The sequence below is a fragment of the Nannospalax galili genome, unplaced genomic scaffold, assembly GCF_000622305.1.
Source record: "Nannospalax galili isolate Female #2095 unplaced genomic scaffold, S.galili_v1.0 scaffold385, whole genome shotgun sequence".
Lineage (NCBI taxonomy): Eukaryota > Metazoa > Chordata > Mammalia > Rodentia > Spalacidae > Nannospalax > Nannospalax galili.
The window spans coordinates 1957200-1973563 of NW_008354956.1; the positions used below are offsets into that span (position 1 = coordinate 1957200).

At 57.3% G+C, this 16364-nt stretch overlaps 2 protein-coding genes across 10 annotated transcripts in view; both read right to left on the bottom strand.

Moving 5' to 3' along the window:
* Positions 1-88: 88 nt before the first annotated feature.
* Dmpk (DM1 protein kinase) lies at positions 89-9568 on the bottom strand. 9 transcript variants are annotated; one of them, XM_008852057.3, is made up of 15 exons: positions 9270-9568; positions 7358-7449; positions 7023-7106; positions 6844-6939; positions 6199-6347; positions 5903-5996; positions 5541-5747; positions 5199-5462; positions 4476-4561; positions 2749-2860; positions 2009-2175; positions 1829-1926; positions 1633-1679; positions 1278-1367; positions 89-958 (listed from the first exon to the last, which is right to left on the bottom strand). In XM_008852057.3, the coding sequence occupies exons 1-15, from the start codon at positions 9427-9429 to the stop codon at positions 806-808; spliced, it is 1899 nt and encodes a 632-aa protein (XP_008850279.1). In that variant the 5' UTR covers positions 9430-9568; the 3' UTR covers positions 89-805. The 9 variants fall into 9 exon arrangements, with proteins under 9 accessions (XP_008850279.1, XP_008850277.1, XP_029411386.1 ...); XM_008852055.3 differs by having other exon boundaries at positions 1278-1363; positions 9270-9429; XM_008852058.3 differs by having other exon boundaries at positions 799-958; positions 1278-1363; positions 5214-5462; positions 9270-9559.
* Positions 9569-10548: 980 nt separating this feature from the next.
* The window catches only part of Dmwd (DM1 locus, WD repeat containing), a 6082-nt gene continuing 266 nt past the window's right edge, over positions 10549-16364 (bottom strand). Inside the window, exons 1-5 of the mRNA XM_029555525.1 lie at positions 16152-16364; positions 14523-14705; positions 12056-13348; positions 11349-11423; positions 10549-11058 (exon numbers count right to left, since the gene is read on the bottom strand). The exon at positions 16152-16364 is cut by the window's right edge and continues 266 nt beyond it. Coding sequence (XP_029411385.1) covers positions 11011-11058; positions 11349-11423; positions 12056-13348; positions 14523-14705; positions 16152-16364 — 1812 coding nt within the window. The 3' untranslated portion in view covers positions 10549-11010. The remainder of the gene's footprint in view (positions 11059-11348; positions 11424-12055; positions 13349-14522; positions 14706-16151) is intronic.

Consider the following 16364-nt stretch of genomic DNA (forward strand, 5'->3'; position numbering starts at 1 on the left):
GTCCAGCCATTGGTTATCCCTCCTGGCCTCTTGATTGGCATCCTGGGCGGCTTCCTCGTCACTACAGAGACACTTCAGAGTCCAGGGCTTAGGGCGGATGAGAGGGTCTTTTATTCGCAGGGGTCGGGGGTGGGGTCCTAGGTGGGGACAGACAATAAATACCGAGGAATGTCGAGTCTCAGTGCATCCAAACGTGGGTCAGGGTGCTGGGGGTCCTGGAGCCTGTTGGCGGGTCGGAGGATAAGGTCAATAAATATCCACGCGGCCTTGGGGGGGGGCGGTGTGCAGCTGTGCTCCGACAGCAGTGTGAGGAAGGGGTCTTGGGAACCCCCAAAGCGGGACTGGACGAAGCAAAAGGCCCCCGTGGGAGCTGGCGGAGGTCGTACTCCTGGTTCGCTGCGGGAAGGGAACGTCCCCAGAGAACAGGGGCTCATGCGCAAGGATCTGTAGTTCACGAGCGATGGCTGGAGGCGTCAAGGGTGAAAATCGGATGGCTGAGCCCAGGCCTGCTGCCTTCTCTGGGCGCAGTTTGCCCATCCACGTCGGGGCGGAGGAGAGAAGCGATGGACTATCCCCGCCCAGCAGCAGCCCCACTCATGGCCCTCCGGGAACCCGGTTTCTGCGCGCCAGCCCTGCTCCTCCCTCCCCGGCCGCCAGGGTTCGGGACCGGATCACAGGCGCGGAGCTGGGCGACCCACCATCGCAGGGGTGTGGACCTGGAGACAGAGGCAAGCTCCAGGGCCTTCCCCGGGTCACCCAGCCTTCCAAAGTAGCCTGAATGGAGGCCGGTCTGGGCTTTTAGGGTTCAGGGGGTGAAGATGGCTCCTGGGAGACACCAGACTGGGGTGAGATGGCCGGCGCAGGCCACCAACCCAGTGCAGCCCAGGGTGGCGGCACCAGCCAGAGCAGCGGCGAACAGGAGCAGGCAACGCGCCTCCGATAGGCCAGGCCTAGGGACCTGCGGGCGAGAGGGAGGGGTCAGCACGGCCACGGGCTCCTCATTGGCTCCTGGGACTCGTCCCGCCTACACCCGTAGATGCGTCAGGAATCCTCGGAGCCCTGCAGGGGCCCCACAGCCCGCAGCCACGGTAGGTCTGCTGGCATGCCTGATCCCGTCCGCACTCATTATTGGCTGCTTCCTAGCGGCCTGTGCTGACTGGCTCTCCGAACACCCTCCCTCCCTGTGGTGGGCCGAGCCCCGCACAGGCACAGCTAAGCGGTGGTGGCGCTCAGTGGTCAGAGCGATGCGGGGTCAGGGAGGGGGACGTGGGACATACCCTGGCAGGGAGCAGCAGGTGGCGGCGGTGCATGGGGCCTGGCCCCACCAGCGGGCACTGGCCCAGAGCCACGGCCGGGGGGCCATCTAGCTGGAGAGAGAAGGGACAGGTGACCCGATCGGAGCCCAGCCTAGCCCGGGCCTCAGCCGAGGGGTGAGAGACAATGCAGGAAGTCGCGGGAATCTAGGGAGATCCCCTGGAAGGATTTGGCAAAGAGGCCTGCACCCAGGGAGAGTGGGCAGGTGCGGGCTGGGTGAAGGGCAGCTTTCCTCTGGAGCCCCCAAGGACGGTGAGCCCTAAATCTAGACGGGGCGTGGGTAGCAGGTCTCAGGCAGGGGAAAGAGAGGGGTCTTACATGGGAAGGTGGATCCGTGGCCCGGGGACTGGGGACCCCCGTGACAGCTGGAAGGAGAAGAAAGAGGTGTATGCGCGTGGAGGGGCGGAGAAGGGCGGTGGCGCGGCGTGCCCCAGCCTGGGCCCCTCCCTTCCCTCAGGTGTCCCCGATCTCCACCCGGCGCCCTGGGGGAGAAGGGGGCGGAGGAGGGACTCGCCTGCGGCTCCCGGGGCCTGCAGCAACTCCATCCGCTCCTGCAGCTGCCGAACATGCGCCTCCAGGTCTCGGTTCCGGGCCTCGGCCTCCCGAAGTTGGCTGTGGGAAGATGAGGAGGGTGAGCTTGCCAGTTTGGACAGAAAGTTGCAAAGGTTGCCCGGGCCCGCACCGTGACCCGGACCTGGCGAAGTTCTGGTTGGCGGTGCGGATGGCCTCCAGGTCCCGGCTCAAGCTCTGCCGCGTGCGCACCTCCTCCTCCAGGGCTTCCTGGAGCTCCCGCAGCGTTAGCTCGGCCTCCACCTCTGCCTCTGCTGCTGTGGGGACAGCCGCTGGGCCGGCCACTTCAGCCTAAGGGTGGGGATCGGATTTGGGGCTGGCTCAATCTCTTCCCCAGTCCCGCCTCCTCAATCCTAGCTTCTTTCTGGATCCACACAGGCCGCCCCTCCTCCTTCCCACGGACCCACCCACCTGTAACTTTTAAGACTCCAGCATGCCCACCTGGGGGCTTCTCCCCTTGAGGTCCTCCTACTGACCCAAGGGAACTCTGCTGTCCCTGTGGAGTCCTCCACAATTGCCAGTGCTCAGACTCCAGCTGCTATCCCCAGTTCCTCCATAGTGCCTTCACTATGACTTCCAGGCCAGGGACACATCTCACAACATCCCCCTCCAGAAGGCTGCCAAATCCTCTTTCATTTTTTATTCTAAAACAGGGTCTCACTGGCCTTGAACTTGGGATCCTCCTGCCTGAGCCTCCTGAGTGACTAAGATTATAGGACTGTGCTGTCAGGCCCAAATGGGGACATGTGCAGCAAATAACCTGTGAAGTACTTGACAGCTTGGCACTGCAGGCACAGCACACCCCAACCAGACAGCCCTGGCCTCCTTGGCTATGTGTCCCTGACAAGCCCTCTATCTACTCACCACTTCCTCGGGTGGGGACACCGGAGCCTCCATACTGGGAACTTGCACACATGGCTCAGGCAACTGCAGGGCCTCCAGTTCCATAGGGGTGGGGTCTGGGACCTCACTGTCCCTAGGAAGAAGAGGAGGATCTGGGACTCCCTAGCCTGTGGGCATGGGGCAGGTCTAAGAACCCAGGGTTCAAGAGGCAGGGGCAGACTGAAGAGAATCAACCCCCAGGTCTGGTTGATGCCCCTCCACTGGCTAGCAAAGTCCTACCCTGTTGGGCCTCACAGCCCTGGAACCGCCGTGCTGGCTGTCCAGGCAGTATGGTTCTAATTGACTGTGGGTTAAATCCTGACTTGCTCGTGTGGACACCACCGCACCTCACTGCATGGCCCTGCACAAGCTCATGACTGAAGGGTGCTGCATGCAAACAGAAAACAAGCTGTCCTCCCAGTAAGCTGTGTGTCTTGTGTGACCACTGTGTGAGCCAGGGATATGTCTGGATGGTAAGCACGTGCAAAGGCCTCCTCTTCCTGATCCATGCTTTCTAATTTATTTGTGACAAGATCTACCTATTCATTATTATTTTGTGGTAATGGGGATTGAGGGTGTTTGCAAACTCTTCTCTCTTTTTTCTGAAGTTTCATTGTCTTTGGTACTTTTCTTTTTGAGACAAGGTATCATGTGGTCCAGGCTGACCTCAAACTCACTGTCGCTGAGGGTAACCATGAAATTCTGATCTTCCTGCCTCTACCTCCCTAGTGCTGGGATTGCAAGTGTGTGTCACCATACCTGACCAATAGTGGATTTATTCATTTATTTATTTTTGGTATTTTTAGAAAGGCTCTCTGTAGCCCAGAATGGCTTCAAACCCTTGTCATGATCCTCCTTAGCCTCCTGAGTGGTGAGATTACAGGTGTACACCACCCTGCCTAGCAATAATGGATTGATTGATTGACTGATTGATTGATTGGTCTTTTGAGACACACTACCCTACCTAGCAATAATGGATTGATTGATTGATTGATTGGTCTTTTTTTTGAGACAGGGTCTCCTTGTAGCCCCAGCTGTCCTGGAACTCACTATGTAGACCAGACTGGCCTTGAACTCACAAAGATCCACCTGCCTCTGCCTCCCAAGTGCTCAGATTAAAGGCATGTGTCACCAAGCCCTGTGATGCTTTTTGTTTTTGTTTCTTGAGACAGAGTCTCATGTAGCCTAAGCTGGCTTCAAACTTATGTTGCCCAGACTCATCTTGAACTTGTGATCCTCCTGCCTTTACCTTCTAAGTGCTGGAATACAGGTATGTACCACTCACTCAGCAGTAATAGATGCTTTTAAAATGCTTTATTGGCTAGGTGTGGTGGTGTGTGCCCATAATCACAGCACTCCAAGGCCAGCTTGGGCTGTATCACCAAGATCCTGTCTCAAAAAACAAAAGACAATAAATAAATTTAAAAGCTTTATTGTTACGTGACTCCATGAGTTTATGTTCCTAAAGTGACTATAAAATTCCAGGCTTCCTTTCTAAGATCCAGGGGTCATCTGACTATGTACTAGAAGCATTAAAGTTAATAGGTGGAAGATTATGGAAGGATGAGTCAAATGTTCTCTGGTTTTACAACTGAATCCAAAAACGTATGAGTCCCTAAGAATCCTTGGTCCCAGGACTGATCCTGCAAACTTCCTGACTGAGGAAAGCCTGGACACAGTGGCCCTGAGCACTGGGCCGTTGTGCTTACCTGAGGGCCATGCACGAGTAGGAGTAGCCCACAAAAGGCAGATGGACACCCAGCGGCATGTCTTCCTGCATGTCTGACAGGGTCTCCTACACAAGACATGCAGGGCTGTGACCAGCAGCAGTCAGGGCTGGCCCATTACCTCCTCATCATGGCCTAAGCCCCCCAGGCCAACCTCATCATCTAGCTGGCCCCTCATCCCCTTCTCAACATGACCTAACCCCCCCAGGCCTACCCCATCGTGTAAGCTGGCCCCTCACCTCCTCATCATGGCCTAACCCCCCAGGCCAACCCCATCATCTAGCTGGCCCCTCCACCATTTCTCTTGTATGTTGCTGCTTCCCTTAGGGCACCCAGTTTCTCTCTACTGTAGGTGGATCCAGGGCTGAGCAAGCCTTCCAGGAAAGCCTGTCAGCCAAAGAAAGGGTCTCCTGACTTTCATGACATCCCTCTGGCCCTCAGACAGTCTCCTCCAGGAAGCCCTCCAGCATCTTCCAGCACCTTCCAAGGTCAAAAGAGCCTGACATACTACACTCCATTTCAGCCCTCCTCACAATCAGACCTCATTGTCTTGGGGACTGGTCACCTATGTGTCCTCAGCAATGAGTACACACATGGCAGTGCTCTAGGGTAAGAATAATTCAGGCCCCTGGGAGGTCACCACCGCAATTCTATGGAGGGGAGTTGGAAAGTTCCCTCCACTGATCAGTTGTTGCAGGTACGTACCCCGCCCCCGCTCACCATGGCAGTGAGCCCATCCTCCACCACATCGAAGTTGCATGTGTCGGTGGCACCCTCAAAGTCCGGTGTAAAGGGGGGCACACTGTCTCGGAGGCCTTCCCAATCAAGACCAAAGAAGAAAGGATGCTTCCTGAAATCATCTGCTCCATCCAGTCCCAGCCGCACCTCAGCGGGACAGAGCAGCCCCTGGATGAGATCTCGAGCTTCCTCAGAGACCCCCGAGTCTGCTAGAGGCAGAGACAGGTGCTCCTGTTTGGAAAGAGCAGGGAAAGGTCAGCCTGGAGAGCGTGCATTATCAAATCAGGGCTTTCCTGGCACTGCACTCACCTTGTAGTGCACGATCTTGGCATATGTCTCAGCTGTGGAGTCCGCATAGAAGGGTGTCTGCCCGTAGAACATTTCATAGGCGAACACGCCCAGCGCCCACCAGTCACATTCGGGTCCGTAGCTGCCTGTCCCAGGCCCTCCACCCACGGCCTGCAGAATCTCAGGAGACAGGTAGTCTGGGGTGCCCACAGCAACCAGCGACCTCACCTGCGCCAACCAGACCTAAATGCTTAGACACTTCCCCTGCCAGTTCGGCCTGGTACACAGGGCATTTTGGGACCAGGCTCTACTAGCCCCGCCCCCACCCAAGTCCCCATATGCACCTTACTGGTGGACAGAGTTGCTCCAGGCCCTCTGCTTACCGTTCCATCCGCACGCAGCTTGAGGCAGGAGCCAAAGTCCGCCAGGCGGATGTGCCCACAGCGGTCCAACAGAATGTTGTCGGGTTTGATGTCCCTGCACAGGGAGAGAGGATTAGGGTGCTCTAGTCTCCTTCCCGCGGTCCACCAGGCTCCGCCCCTCCAGAAGACTCCGCCCCCACCCGGATTCTACAGGTCAAGATCTAGAACCCCGCCCCCAATGGGGATCCAATCTTCAGGTTCCCACACAAGCTAGGGTACCCCTCCCTGGCCCCCACCCCTCAGCCCGCCACGCCCACCTGTGCACGTAGCCCAGCTGGTGCACGGAGTCTATGGCCATGACAATCTCGGCCAGGTAGAAACGCGCCATCTCGGCAGGGATCCGTTCTCCAAACTTGCTCAGCAACGTTAGCAGGTCCCCGCCCACGTAGTACTCCATGACCAGGTACTGGGAGGGGGTGTGTCACAGGGGGACGTCGGTAGCCCACAAGACTCTCAGAGACACTCGGTCCCCAAGTAGAGACCACCCAAAGAGAGAGAGCGAGAACAGCCCAGGGATGTGCATGGATCAGACTCCATAAAAAACCCCAGTGCACTCAGAATGTTGCTGGACAAAGACACACAGGCACACTCGGCGAGCTGTTTATGGCAAGAGAACACAGACACCTCTCGACCTCCAGAAGCTAGGTACTCCTGGCACCCCACATAGGTTGCACAAAGCTACCCCATTCCAGGGAAGGGCCTCTACCTACTGCGACACCTTCATTCCAAGGTAAAGACACAATCCTACCAGCTCCCAGGTCTACAGCTGCCTCTCCCAACCCCAGTTCCTCGCCTTGAGTCTCTCTCTCTCTCTCTCTCTCTCTCTCTCTCTCTCTCTCTCTCCTCCCTCCCTCCTTCCCTCTCCCTCTCTCCCTCTCTCTGTCACCGGGTCGGGAGCTCACCAGGTAGTTCTCATCCTGAAAAGCGAAGTGCAGCTGCGTGATCCAGCGCCGGTCCCCATTTACCAACACGTCCCTCTCTTCCCGGAAGCACGACACCTGTGGTAAGGAAGGGAGGAAAAGCTACAGGTGGGTACAGCGGATCCTGGGCCTCCCTCACCTCCCCCACTCCCGGCCCTCACCTCGCCTCTCTTCAGCATGTCCCACTTATTCATAATCTTCATGGCATACACCTGGCCCGTCTGCTTCATCTTCACCACCGCTACCTAAAGATGGAACACGGAGGGGGTGGGGACCAGTAGCGGAGGGGGCAGGGAAAAACAGAAAGGTTCGCCCAGACAAGACCCCGCCCCTATCTCCACCCTCGGCCCCGCCCACTTGCGTCACGCCCACTGACCCCGAGCCCCGCCTCCACTCCGTCCCAGCCTTTGGTTCAAAGCTCATTCATCAATTTCTAAGGCTGCTCGGCCCCGCCCACCTCAAGTAAAGTTCCATTCCCAGGCCATTCAGGACTCACCTCACTGAATGCCCCGCGCCCGATCACCTTCAGAATCTCAAAGTCATCCCTCTGCAGTCGGGCCTCCTTAAGCCTCGCTGCAATGGGCTCCACTGTGGGGAAGAGGGAAGAAGCCAAAGGTCATCAGGACGCTAGAGGCCAGGGTCCAGCCCTCAGTCTCCCCTTTTCTCTGCTGCTTAACTTGGCTTTAGACTCTGCCTCCAAAACACCAAGTGATGTTTGGGGAACCCAGGGCTGCTGCAAGATGGAGAGTTCCTTTAGTGCAGAGAGGATGTGAAAAGAAGTTGTCCTCTGGGAACCCCACTCCCATCCTAACTATCCATGTTGGTCACACACACACCCGGGGTTCTCCTTTGGCGTCTTGGGCCCTGGCCTCAAATGGCAGTGTGTCCAGCACAGCCAACACAAAGACTAGGGAAACTGTGTGGAGCCAGTAGGAGCAGGTGACCACCAGTGACCAGCATTCTATTGGTGGAAGGGCATTCTGGGTCCCCAGAAGGGTCAGGAGGGCTTTCTTACAGCCAAAGCTCCAGAGGATAAGGTCCTCACTTGGGTGGTTCAGCAGGGAGAGGGGAGGGCAGCTAGGTCAGAGGCTGGAGACTCAGAGGCAGTGGGCAGAGTGAGGCCAGGCCTGCTGCATGGAAATGGGAAGGGGGGGGAGGTAGGATGGAGGAGGGATGAACATGGGCAAAAGAGGGGAGTTAGTGGGTCAGGAAGGAGAGAGAGGGGTTCAGGGAGAGTGGGCCGCCAGGGAAGAATTAGCCAGGGCCAAGGACAGGGGGAGGGAGGAGAGAGCCAAGACATTGAAGCCCTTTTAAGGCAGCGGGAACCCAGGCCCCCTCCCCCGCCCAGGCCTGGCAGGGGAGGGGCCCACAGGATGCTGTTCAGCCCACAAAAGGACTGCTCCTTCCCAGAGAGCCAGACCCCTGCCCCCACTCCAGCTCTCAGTTTACCCTGCCAGCCCAGCCTTATCCTCTGCAAAAGGGAGGCTGGCAAAGTCACTGAGGATTGGGGGGTGACAGGGACACAACAGTCCAACACAGAGTGGCCTAGGCCCTGGCCTCCACCTTGCTGTCTGTGAAATGGGGGAGAAGGGGAGAAGCAGCCTGGGTCAGAGACATGAAGACACACAGGCCAAGAACAGGACACAGAGGGGCAGATATATGGAGGACAAAACAGCAGGGCGTTGGAGTGATGGAAGCTAGGCTGAGTGTGAACTCTGGCTAGGGGCAGACAAGCCCTTCAGACCTGTCCATATGGCCTGGGAAGACCACAGGAGAAGGGCGTATAGGTCGGTGGGGAGTCAGAAGGGATCCCCAAACTGACCCACACAGACTGGGAGGAACCCAGAGGCTAGCAATAGGCACACCCAGAACCCCAAGTTGTTCCTCTTTAATCTGGGGGACAGAAGGGGTACTGGGAGGCGCCTCTCTGCCGGGCTGACTTCCCCAGGGCCTCCATGACTCACAGTGCCTCATAGCGCCTGGACACCTGTCAGGGCAGCTGGGGAAGCTGGCGCCAAACACCTGCCTGCGGGCCGCACCCTGGTGGCTACCCCACGCTGCCCCGCCTCACTTGTCCCACACACTGGGAAAGCAAGGCCTTAAAGCCCGTTTAGGGGGTGAGGGTCCTTTAGAAGAAAGGCTGTCAGGGCTAGACCAGGGTGCAAGAGGGCAGAAGTCTGTGCCCAGCCCAGCCTGCCCTGGCTGAGTCACGGCTGGCCTCCACTGACCTTAGTCCCACTATGAGGGCTTAGGACTTGTGGCCCAAGGATGGAGGCCTGAGCTATCTAAGTCCCTTATAGGAAAACTTCTCCATGCCCTCCTGCCCCTCCACAGCCAAGTCCTGACCTCAGATCTGCCTCTGCCCTGCCTATCCCCCTCCCCAAAGTGGGCCCCAACCCCACACTCACCCCACTGCAAGAAGTCGGCCACATACTTGTCCTGGGCCAGGTGGGAGGTGCCCAGCTCCTGGTGGACGCCCAGGAGAAGGTCGAGCAGGGGCTCCAGCCCCAGGAAGCCAGGGTCCAGCACCAGCTGCTGGAGCCGCCTCAGCCGCACTTCGGCTGACATGTTGGGCAGGCAGCACCATGGCCCCTCCCCGGCCCAGGGCTCGGGGGTCTTCCTGTCAAGGGGCCCGACTGCCCCTGTCCAGGCCCCAGAGCCCTGGCTGCATGTCTGCCTGTTCCTCACTATCCCCTGGCTCCCTGGCCACTTCTTTGGTTGAGGCCTCCTCCTCTTTTCCCCACCCCTTGGCCCAGCTCCCTCCTGCCTCCCAAGTTTAACCCCTCTTAAGCCAACCCCCCCAACTCCCTTCCAGAATCCCTCAAAACTGTTCAGTGACTGATGGCACAGGACAGAGCACTCAAGACACCCTGAAATGCCCCCACCCACCCATAAAAAAAGGTGGAGCACTAGGATTTACAGGTCTATCGGTGCGGAAGGGCCAATCGAGTCTCAGAGTGACCCTGTGACTCCCTCTCTCCTGCCAAGCCTGAGATGGGAAGGGTGGGGTGCAGAAAGGGGGGCCAGGGCAGCTTCTCTGTGACTCAGCAATGGATTCCAACTTTGGGACAGTTAAATTTAGCCCCTGGGGCCTGCTGTATTACTTTTTTTTTTTTTTTTTTTTTTGGCAGGAGGTGGGGAAAGGGTGGCAGAGAGAAGATTGCAAGGGAATTTGCTCAGCAGCCAGGACCAGGGGTGACCTGCTGGCCCAAGCCTGGGGGAGGCGAGCGGTGGAGCCAGGCCCTCCCCAGGCAAGAGAGACCCCAAAATAGCTCCTTGGCCCCAGGCCGGGCAGCCACATTCCTGCCTGGGCTTGGATTAGACAGAAACATTTCGGGGGGTGGAAAGATTGCTCCCTGCTGCCCCGAGAGCCAGCTAGCAGAGATCTTAGCTTCTTTCTAAGGTGACTGGTTCCCCTGAGAGGAAATGTGGACACTGGTCATGGCAGAGCCAAGTCCTGGGCACCAGGTTGCAAATGCCTGACCAGAAGCGGCAGCTCAGATCAATTCCCAGCAACCTCCTGACCCCAGCCAGGGCTGGGGGCATCTGGGGGAGGTGGCCTAGATTGGGACTGCTTTGGTTAAAGTGAAGATCCCAGGTCATCTGTCAAGTGTAAGCACACTTCTCCTACCCCAGGAAGGGAACTGAGGCGCTGTGCAAACAAGGAGCTTTAGTATAAATAAAAGGTTCAGGGGGACAAGGAGGGCCCTGAGGGCTTCCATAACTTAACACTCTTCAAAAGCAGAGACCATAGCAAGGGGAGCTGGTGGGGGTGGGCTGTAGGGGCTTGAGGGGGTGGGTCACCCCTCACCCTGCCCTCTCAACCCTGTGGCACCATGGAGCTGGGCTGTTGTAGGTTGGGAGTTTCTCCCAGGAGTGACCAGTCACATGCTGGGGATGGGGATGTGGGTTAACACTGATGTTTCAGAGGGACAGGTCATTGTACTTGGCAGTGGGTGAAGGACAAGGCTCAGGTCGCTCAGGCCACACAGGCTACTACATCTCCATGGCTGAGCCAGTCCCGGGGAACCCCAGTATTTGTGCAGGGCAGGTTCTTGGAGCAGTCCTTCCATGATTAGTCTTGTTAATATGATCTGTGAGGTCAGTGGGGAGGGTTATGGCAAGGAGCAGGAGAGGTCATCCATGGCTTCACACTACTGTGCCACTCGGGGAGCTGCCCGGCTGGGAAGAGATACCCTGGGGAGGACAAGGAGATGGGTAGGTTAGATACCTCAGCAGCAGCCATCCTAGCCCAATCCCTCTGGCCCCCAGACCCAGGGCTGCTGTCCTAGTTAGAACAGCCAGCTTGGCAGCTTTCCCTGTCCCAAGGCAGCACTTGTACACAGTAAACATGGCCTCAGGTGATCCTGGACAGAGGGGACAGGGGAGGCATAAGGTGGACAGGAAAGAGGGAAAGTGGGGTCCACTTCTGGCTTGAGGGTTGGTCCTGAGATACTGCAATGGGAAGAACTGGGGGCCAGTCCTACCTCTACCTCTGACTTGCTGGGTGACCGGGGCCAACTTGCTTCCCCTGCCTGGGCCTCAGTCTCCTTGTCTGTGAACTAGGGAGACAGAGGGGTGTCTTTCAGGACTCACAGACTCCCCAAGCCCCATCACCTTGGCCTCCTCTGAGACTGATTTTAGTTCTAGGGCTTGAGGGTTCTCAGCTTCCAAAGCAAGCATTCAAGGAACTGAGGGCTGTGTGGGGTCCCCAATACTGAGCCCAAATGCTAAGGAACTGAGTCAGTTCTGACCAGCTCTAAACTAATTAGGTAGGCCTGTGCCTCATCTAAGACCTTCTGAGCCATACAGCCCATCTGCAAGGCAGTGATCCAGAGCCACACAGCATTAGTGTAGGCCTGGGCCCTGGCTCTGATTCCCATCCAGGCCCTCAGCAGCCAGTTCAGAAACTGAGTGCCTAAAGGCCAGGCTAGACACTAGGCCAGGCTCAATCTTTGCCCTACAGTGTTAGCCCAAAATACTCTAACAATTTCCACATTGAAAATGCACATTTCTCATAGATAGCACGTTCTTCCTTGAGTGATAAGTGCTAGGACTGGGCCACAATGGCCACCAGAGGCCCTTTGGATGGATGGCTGTAGACCCTGCCATTGTCTTACACCTGACCTTCTCTCTGCTGACTGATCGCTGGCCCTCTGCCCCAGGGTTCTGCCCTGGCACAGTGCAGACTCACCGCCTTGCCTGGCCGGGCCCAGGTGCAGATGAGGCCCTCCTGGCAGGCGGTGATGATGCAGTCCTCAAGGAAGAGCAGTACTGTCAGCCGCTCCTGGGCAATCTTCTTGCACACCAGGGGCTCCAGCAGTGGGACCTCATGGATGCGCGGGCACAGAGCTGTGCCCAGCACCTTGGCAGGGTCCAGGCGGCTGCGGGGAGCAGGGCCACTGGGCTTGTCGCTGCTGCTGCTGCTGCTGCTGCTGCTGCTGCCCCCACTACCTCCACGGCTGATGTTGCCCAGGCTGTGGTAGCGCTTGTGTTCCTTCTCGGACCCCCGGTCCCGCCGTTCCTGCAGCGTCAGCGTGGCAAAGCGGCCAATGCTGAAAGGTGTGCCTGGCTCTGTCACTGCACCACTGGGACCAGTGGCCTTGCCACCACCTGCTGGGTGCGGGAGGCTGTTGGAGCGGGACAGCGAGCGGGGCAGGGGGCCTGGGCCTGGTTCACCAGCCCAACAGCTACCCATGGCCGGTGGGGTGGCACCAGGTGTGCCCGGGAGGGTGCGAGTGCGAGCCAGAGATGGGTGTGGGGAAAGCACATCTTCTGTGAGGTCCCACAGGCAGAACTGTGTGTCCTGGCCAGCCGAGCCGAAGCGGTAGGTGACGGAGCCAGCCTTAGGCAGTGGGGACAGTGGGGCTCCTGTGCCTAAGCCTGAGCCTGAGCCAGTGGACTCAAGCTCCTCCTCCTCGCCACTGTGATCTCCATCACCGCTGCCCGATGCTGCCTCCTCTGCCCGTGTGGTGTAGGGATCAAAGGCCACGGCATTGACCCAAGACTTGTGGCCGTGGCCTCTAGCCACCACTCGGCCCTCGGTGAAAGACCATACGGTGACCAGATCATCTTCCCCTCCGGTCACCACGTACCGGCCATCAGGGCTCCAGCACACACATAGTAGACCCCCAAAGTAGCTCTTCATGAGCCCACGCAGAAGCATGGAGTCAAAGTGGAAGATGCGCAGGCAGCCGTCCTGGCTAACACAGGCCAGGTGCCGGCCATCGGGTGAGAAGGCAAACTCGTTGAGGGGCCCCTCGCCCACTGCCCACTTGGCCAGCGGGTTGCGGGGTGCCTTACTCTTGGCCGCGTAGACAGCAAAGCCCTCACCCTGCTTCAGGAGGCTGTACTGGGGTGGGGCAGAGACGCAAGGATGGCTTACGTTGTATAGGTACAGGTGGCCACTAGCGTGGGAAGCCAGGAACAGACTCTCGGACTCAGGTAGCCACTTCAGATACGTCACCTTGGTCTTGTCAATCAGCCGCTGCAAAGGGTGGGGTGAGGAGAAGATTATTACCTCTGGAGGACCACAGAGCCTATATGTCCCACCTTGGGTAAAATGAAAATCCTGCCTATCAGAAGACTGTCCTCCATCCATCTAATGGTTGCCTCCATCTTCACTGTGTCAGAGTCAAGGCCAAGAAATTTGTTCCCAGAATGTTGGTTTCCAATAAGAGGCCCAGCCACATGGCACACTAGTCTAGCCCTAGCAGACAGAGCAGGAGCATCCATAGGATGCGCCCGAAAGTCTCCATGAGAACTGATGGCAACCTCTCACTCTTTCAGCTCCACAGGCCCAAACTGTGTTCACCCTTCCTCACCCTGAAGTCTGAACCTCCAGCAAGCACTGAGGGCTCCCTGAGAAAAGTGCACCCACTCCAATTACCATGGCCCCAATGTCACCACCCACAATGCATCTTTGCTGGCCTCAGTGGTCAGAGCTGATGGTGAATGCAAGCCAGCCCCTGTACAGACTGAGGCCTGGCACAGGAAGGATAATCATTATTCTGTGAATAGATGAGTGAATGTGTAACCCACTCACTGTTCTGCTGGCTTCGCTCTCTTCGGCCACTCACTCAAAGAACATTTAAGCAACACCTCTCCTGGACCAGAGACAGGAAGATACAGCTCAAGAGCCAGACCTGCCTGCTTATTAAGGTCATCTTTGGGCATTTCCTTCTAAGCCAAGTTGGCCCAACCAAGCAGTCTCTGTGAACGAGTTTACAATGGTCCTGAGAGGTGGACCCATTTTGTAGAAAAGGAAAACTGAGGCTCAGAGAACAAATCACCTTCCCAAAGTCACAAAGTAAGCCAATGATGCTGCAGGGACTGAAATCCAAAGGCCTGAGTGCCCAAAATTTGACGTTAGCAAGGGCATCAAGTCCCGACAACTATGAGTTTCAGTCTCCTAGCCTGTGAAATGGGCACCATACTTTCTTACCTATCAGTGGATGAGAAATCAGGCAGTAAAGCCTTCACTCAGCATTGGGCTGACAGCCGAGGGCCTAGGCATATGAGCACCGTGGCACCATCAGCTACTTTCACTGGTTCCCATCTTCCTCTCCCTGACCTTCTCATGCCTACCCTATTCCCAGGCAGCTCGGTGTGTGGGTGGGTGGAGGGGGGTGAACAGGGAACACAGTTCAAGGCCTCATCACCTCCTCATTGAACAGCTTGCTGGTGTCTTTCTTGATGAGGTCCAGATATTGCACCTGGCCGGCAGAGAAGCCCACCAGCAGGGAGATGGTCTCTGTGGCCGCGGTGTACTGATTGAAGTCGTGGCAGGTGGGCTGGGTGCCCTTGTAGATTCGCTTGTCAATGGGCTTGTTGAGGTCAATGGACTTGAACCACAGGAGAAAACAAATTAACAGGTTACACCAGGGAGAGGAAGGAAGGGGACACTGAGGTTTGGGGAAACCGCCAAGAGGAAGCAGGGTTAACCCTGAGGGAAGTGGGTAGGTAGGTGGGGAGGGACTGGCAACCACAAACAGGGAGGAACTCAAATCGAAGGCTTACTAAAGAAAAAAACAGACCAGAAGGACAGCTGTCCCCTATAAGACCACAGTGCCTTTCCAAGGTTGGAATGTAGGGACACCCTTACCCAGGCCACCAGGGTTCAGAGTCCCCCCATGTACCTAGAGCTCTGAGTCTCACCATCCAGCCCCCATCACTTCAGCAGCTCCCTTGTGACTCAGCACACTATTCCAAGACCCCCCAAGTCCAGGGCCACTCAGGACCCAAGGACTCCAAAAACCCAACATCCAAGGGTTTCTTTCAATCTTTTGGTGTATGTGGTATATGCTTGTGTGTACACATGTGAACATGTCCACCCATGTGTGCAGGTGTAGAGGTCAGAGGTCAACACTGGGTGTCTTCCTCTATAGCTCTCCACCTTATGCATTGACACAGGATCTCTCACTGAACCTGGAGCTCCCAGGTTCAGCTAGACAGTGAGCCCCAGGGATCCTCCAGTCTCTGGTCTCCCTGTGTTGGAGTTACAGGCATATGCTGCTGCACCCGACTTTTACATGGGTGCTGGGATCTAAAACCACTGAGCCATCTCCCAAGCCTGATTTCTTTCCATCTGGAGCCCCTAAACCTCACACATGGCCTCTGTCACAGTTCAGACTCCCATCAACCCTGACGGTCCCTCACATTCTGGATACTTCCATCAGCTCTGGACTCTCAGAATCCCAATCACCCTTCTGGGACCCTACACTGCTTCAGAAATGCCCCATCATGCCTGAGGATGTCTCCTGCCAGGAACCCCATCATTCAGACCTCCCATTAGAGACCCTCATTTCCTCCAACACCTCAACCCCATACTCTAGATCTCATACTCTCTAAACCTCATGTACCCATTACTTTTGTTAGTTTTGCAGTCCTGGGGATTGACCCCAGGGCCTCAAGCACTCCAGTGAAGCGCTCTTCAGAAGACTTCCATTGGCTTCCAGAATACCTCTCAAGAACCCCTCCAACACGCCCAGAATGCATTTTTGTCCGTTCTCCATCGCTCAGAATTCTGTTACCTGCAGAACGCTTGTCACCTTGGAACCCGTGACAACCGCCCATCACCTCTCAGAAGCTCCATCACTTCTAAAATATTCACTCACCACCCTATGAATCCCCTTGCGGGAGAGTCCCCTGGAACCTCTCAGAATCCAGGATCGCCAAGAATCCTGCTCCCTTGGGATGCCCACGCTCTGATGCCTTCCTCCGCGCCTTCTGTCAATCAAGGACTCTCGGCTCCCTCTCTGCTCAGGGTCCCGCACGGCCAGGGCACTCACCCGTTGGCTCCCGCGGCGGCAGCAGCCGGGGTAGAAATAAAGCTCGCGGCCCAGGTTGAAGCAGACACGGTCCCCTCCCGCGCCCAGCCCCGAGGGCGTGGCGGGCGGCTCTCCAGCGCCGTCCGGCTCGCCGAGGCGCACCAAGCTGAGGCGGACGGCGGGCAGCGCGGGCCCAGGTCCGGGGCCTGCGGGCGGCGGGGACGAAGCGGGAGC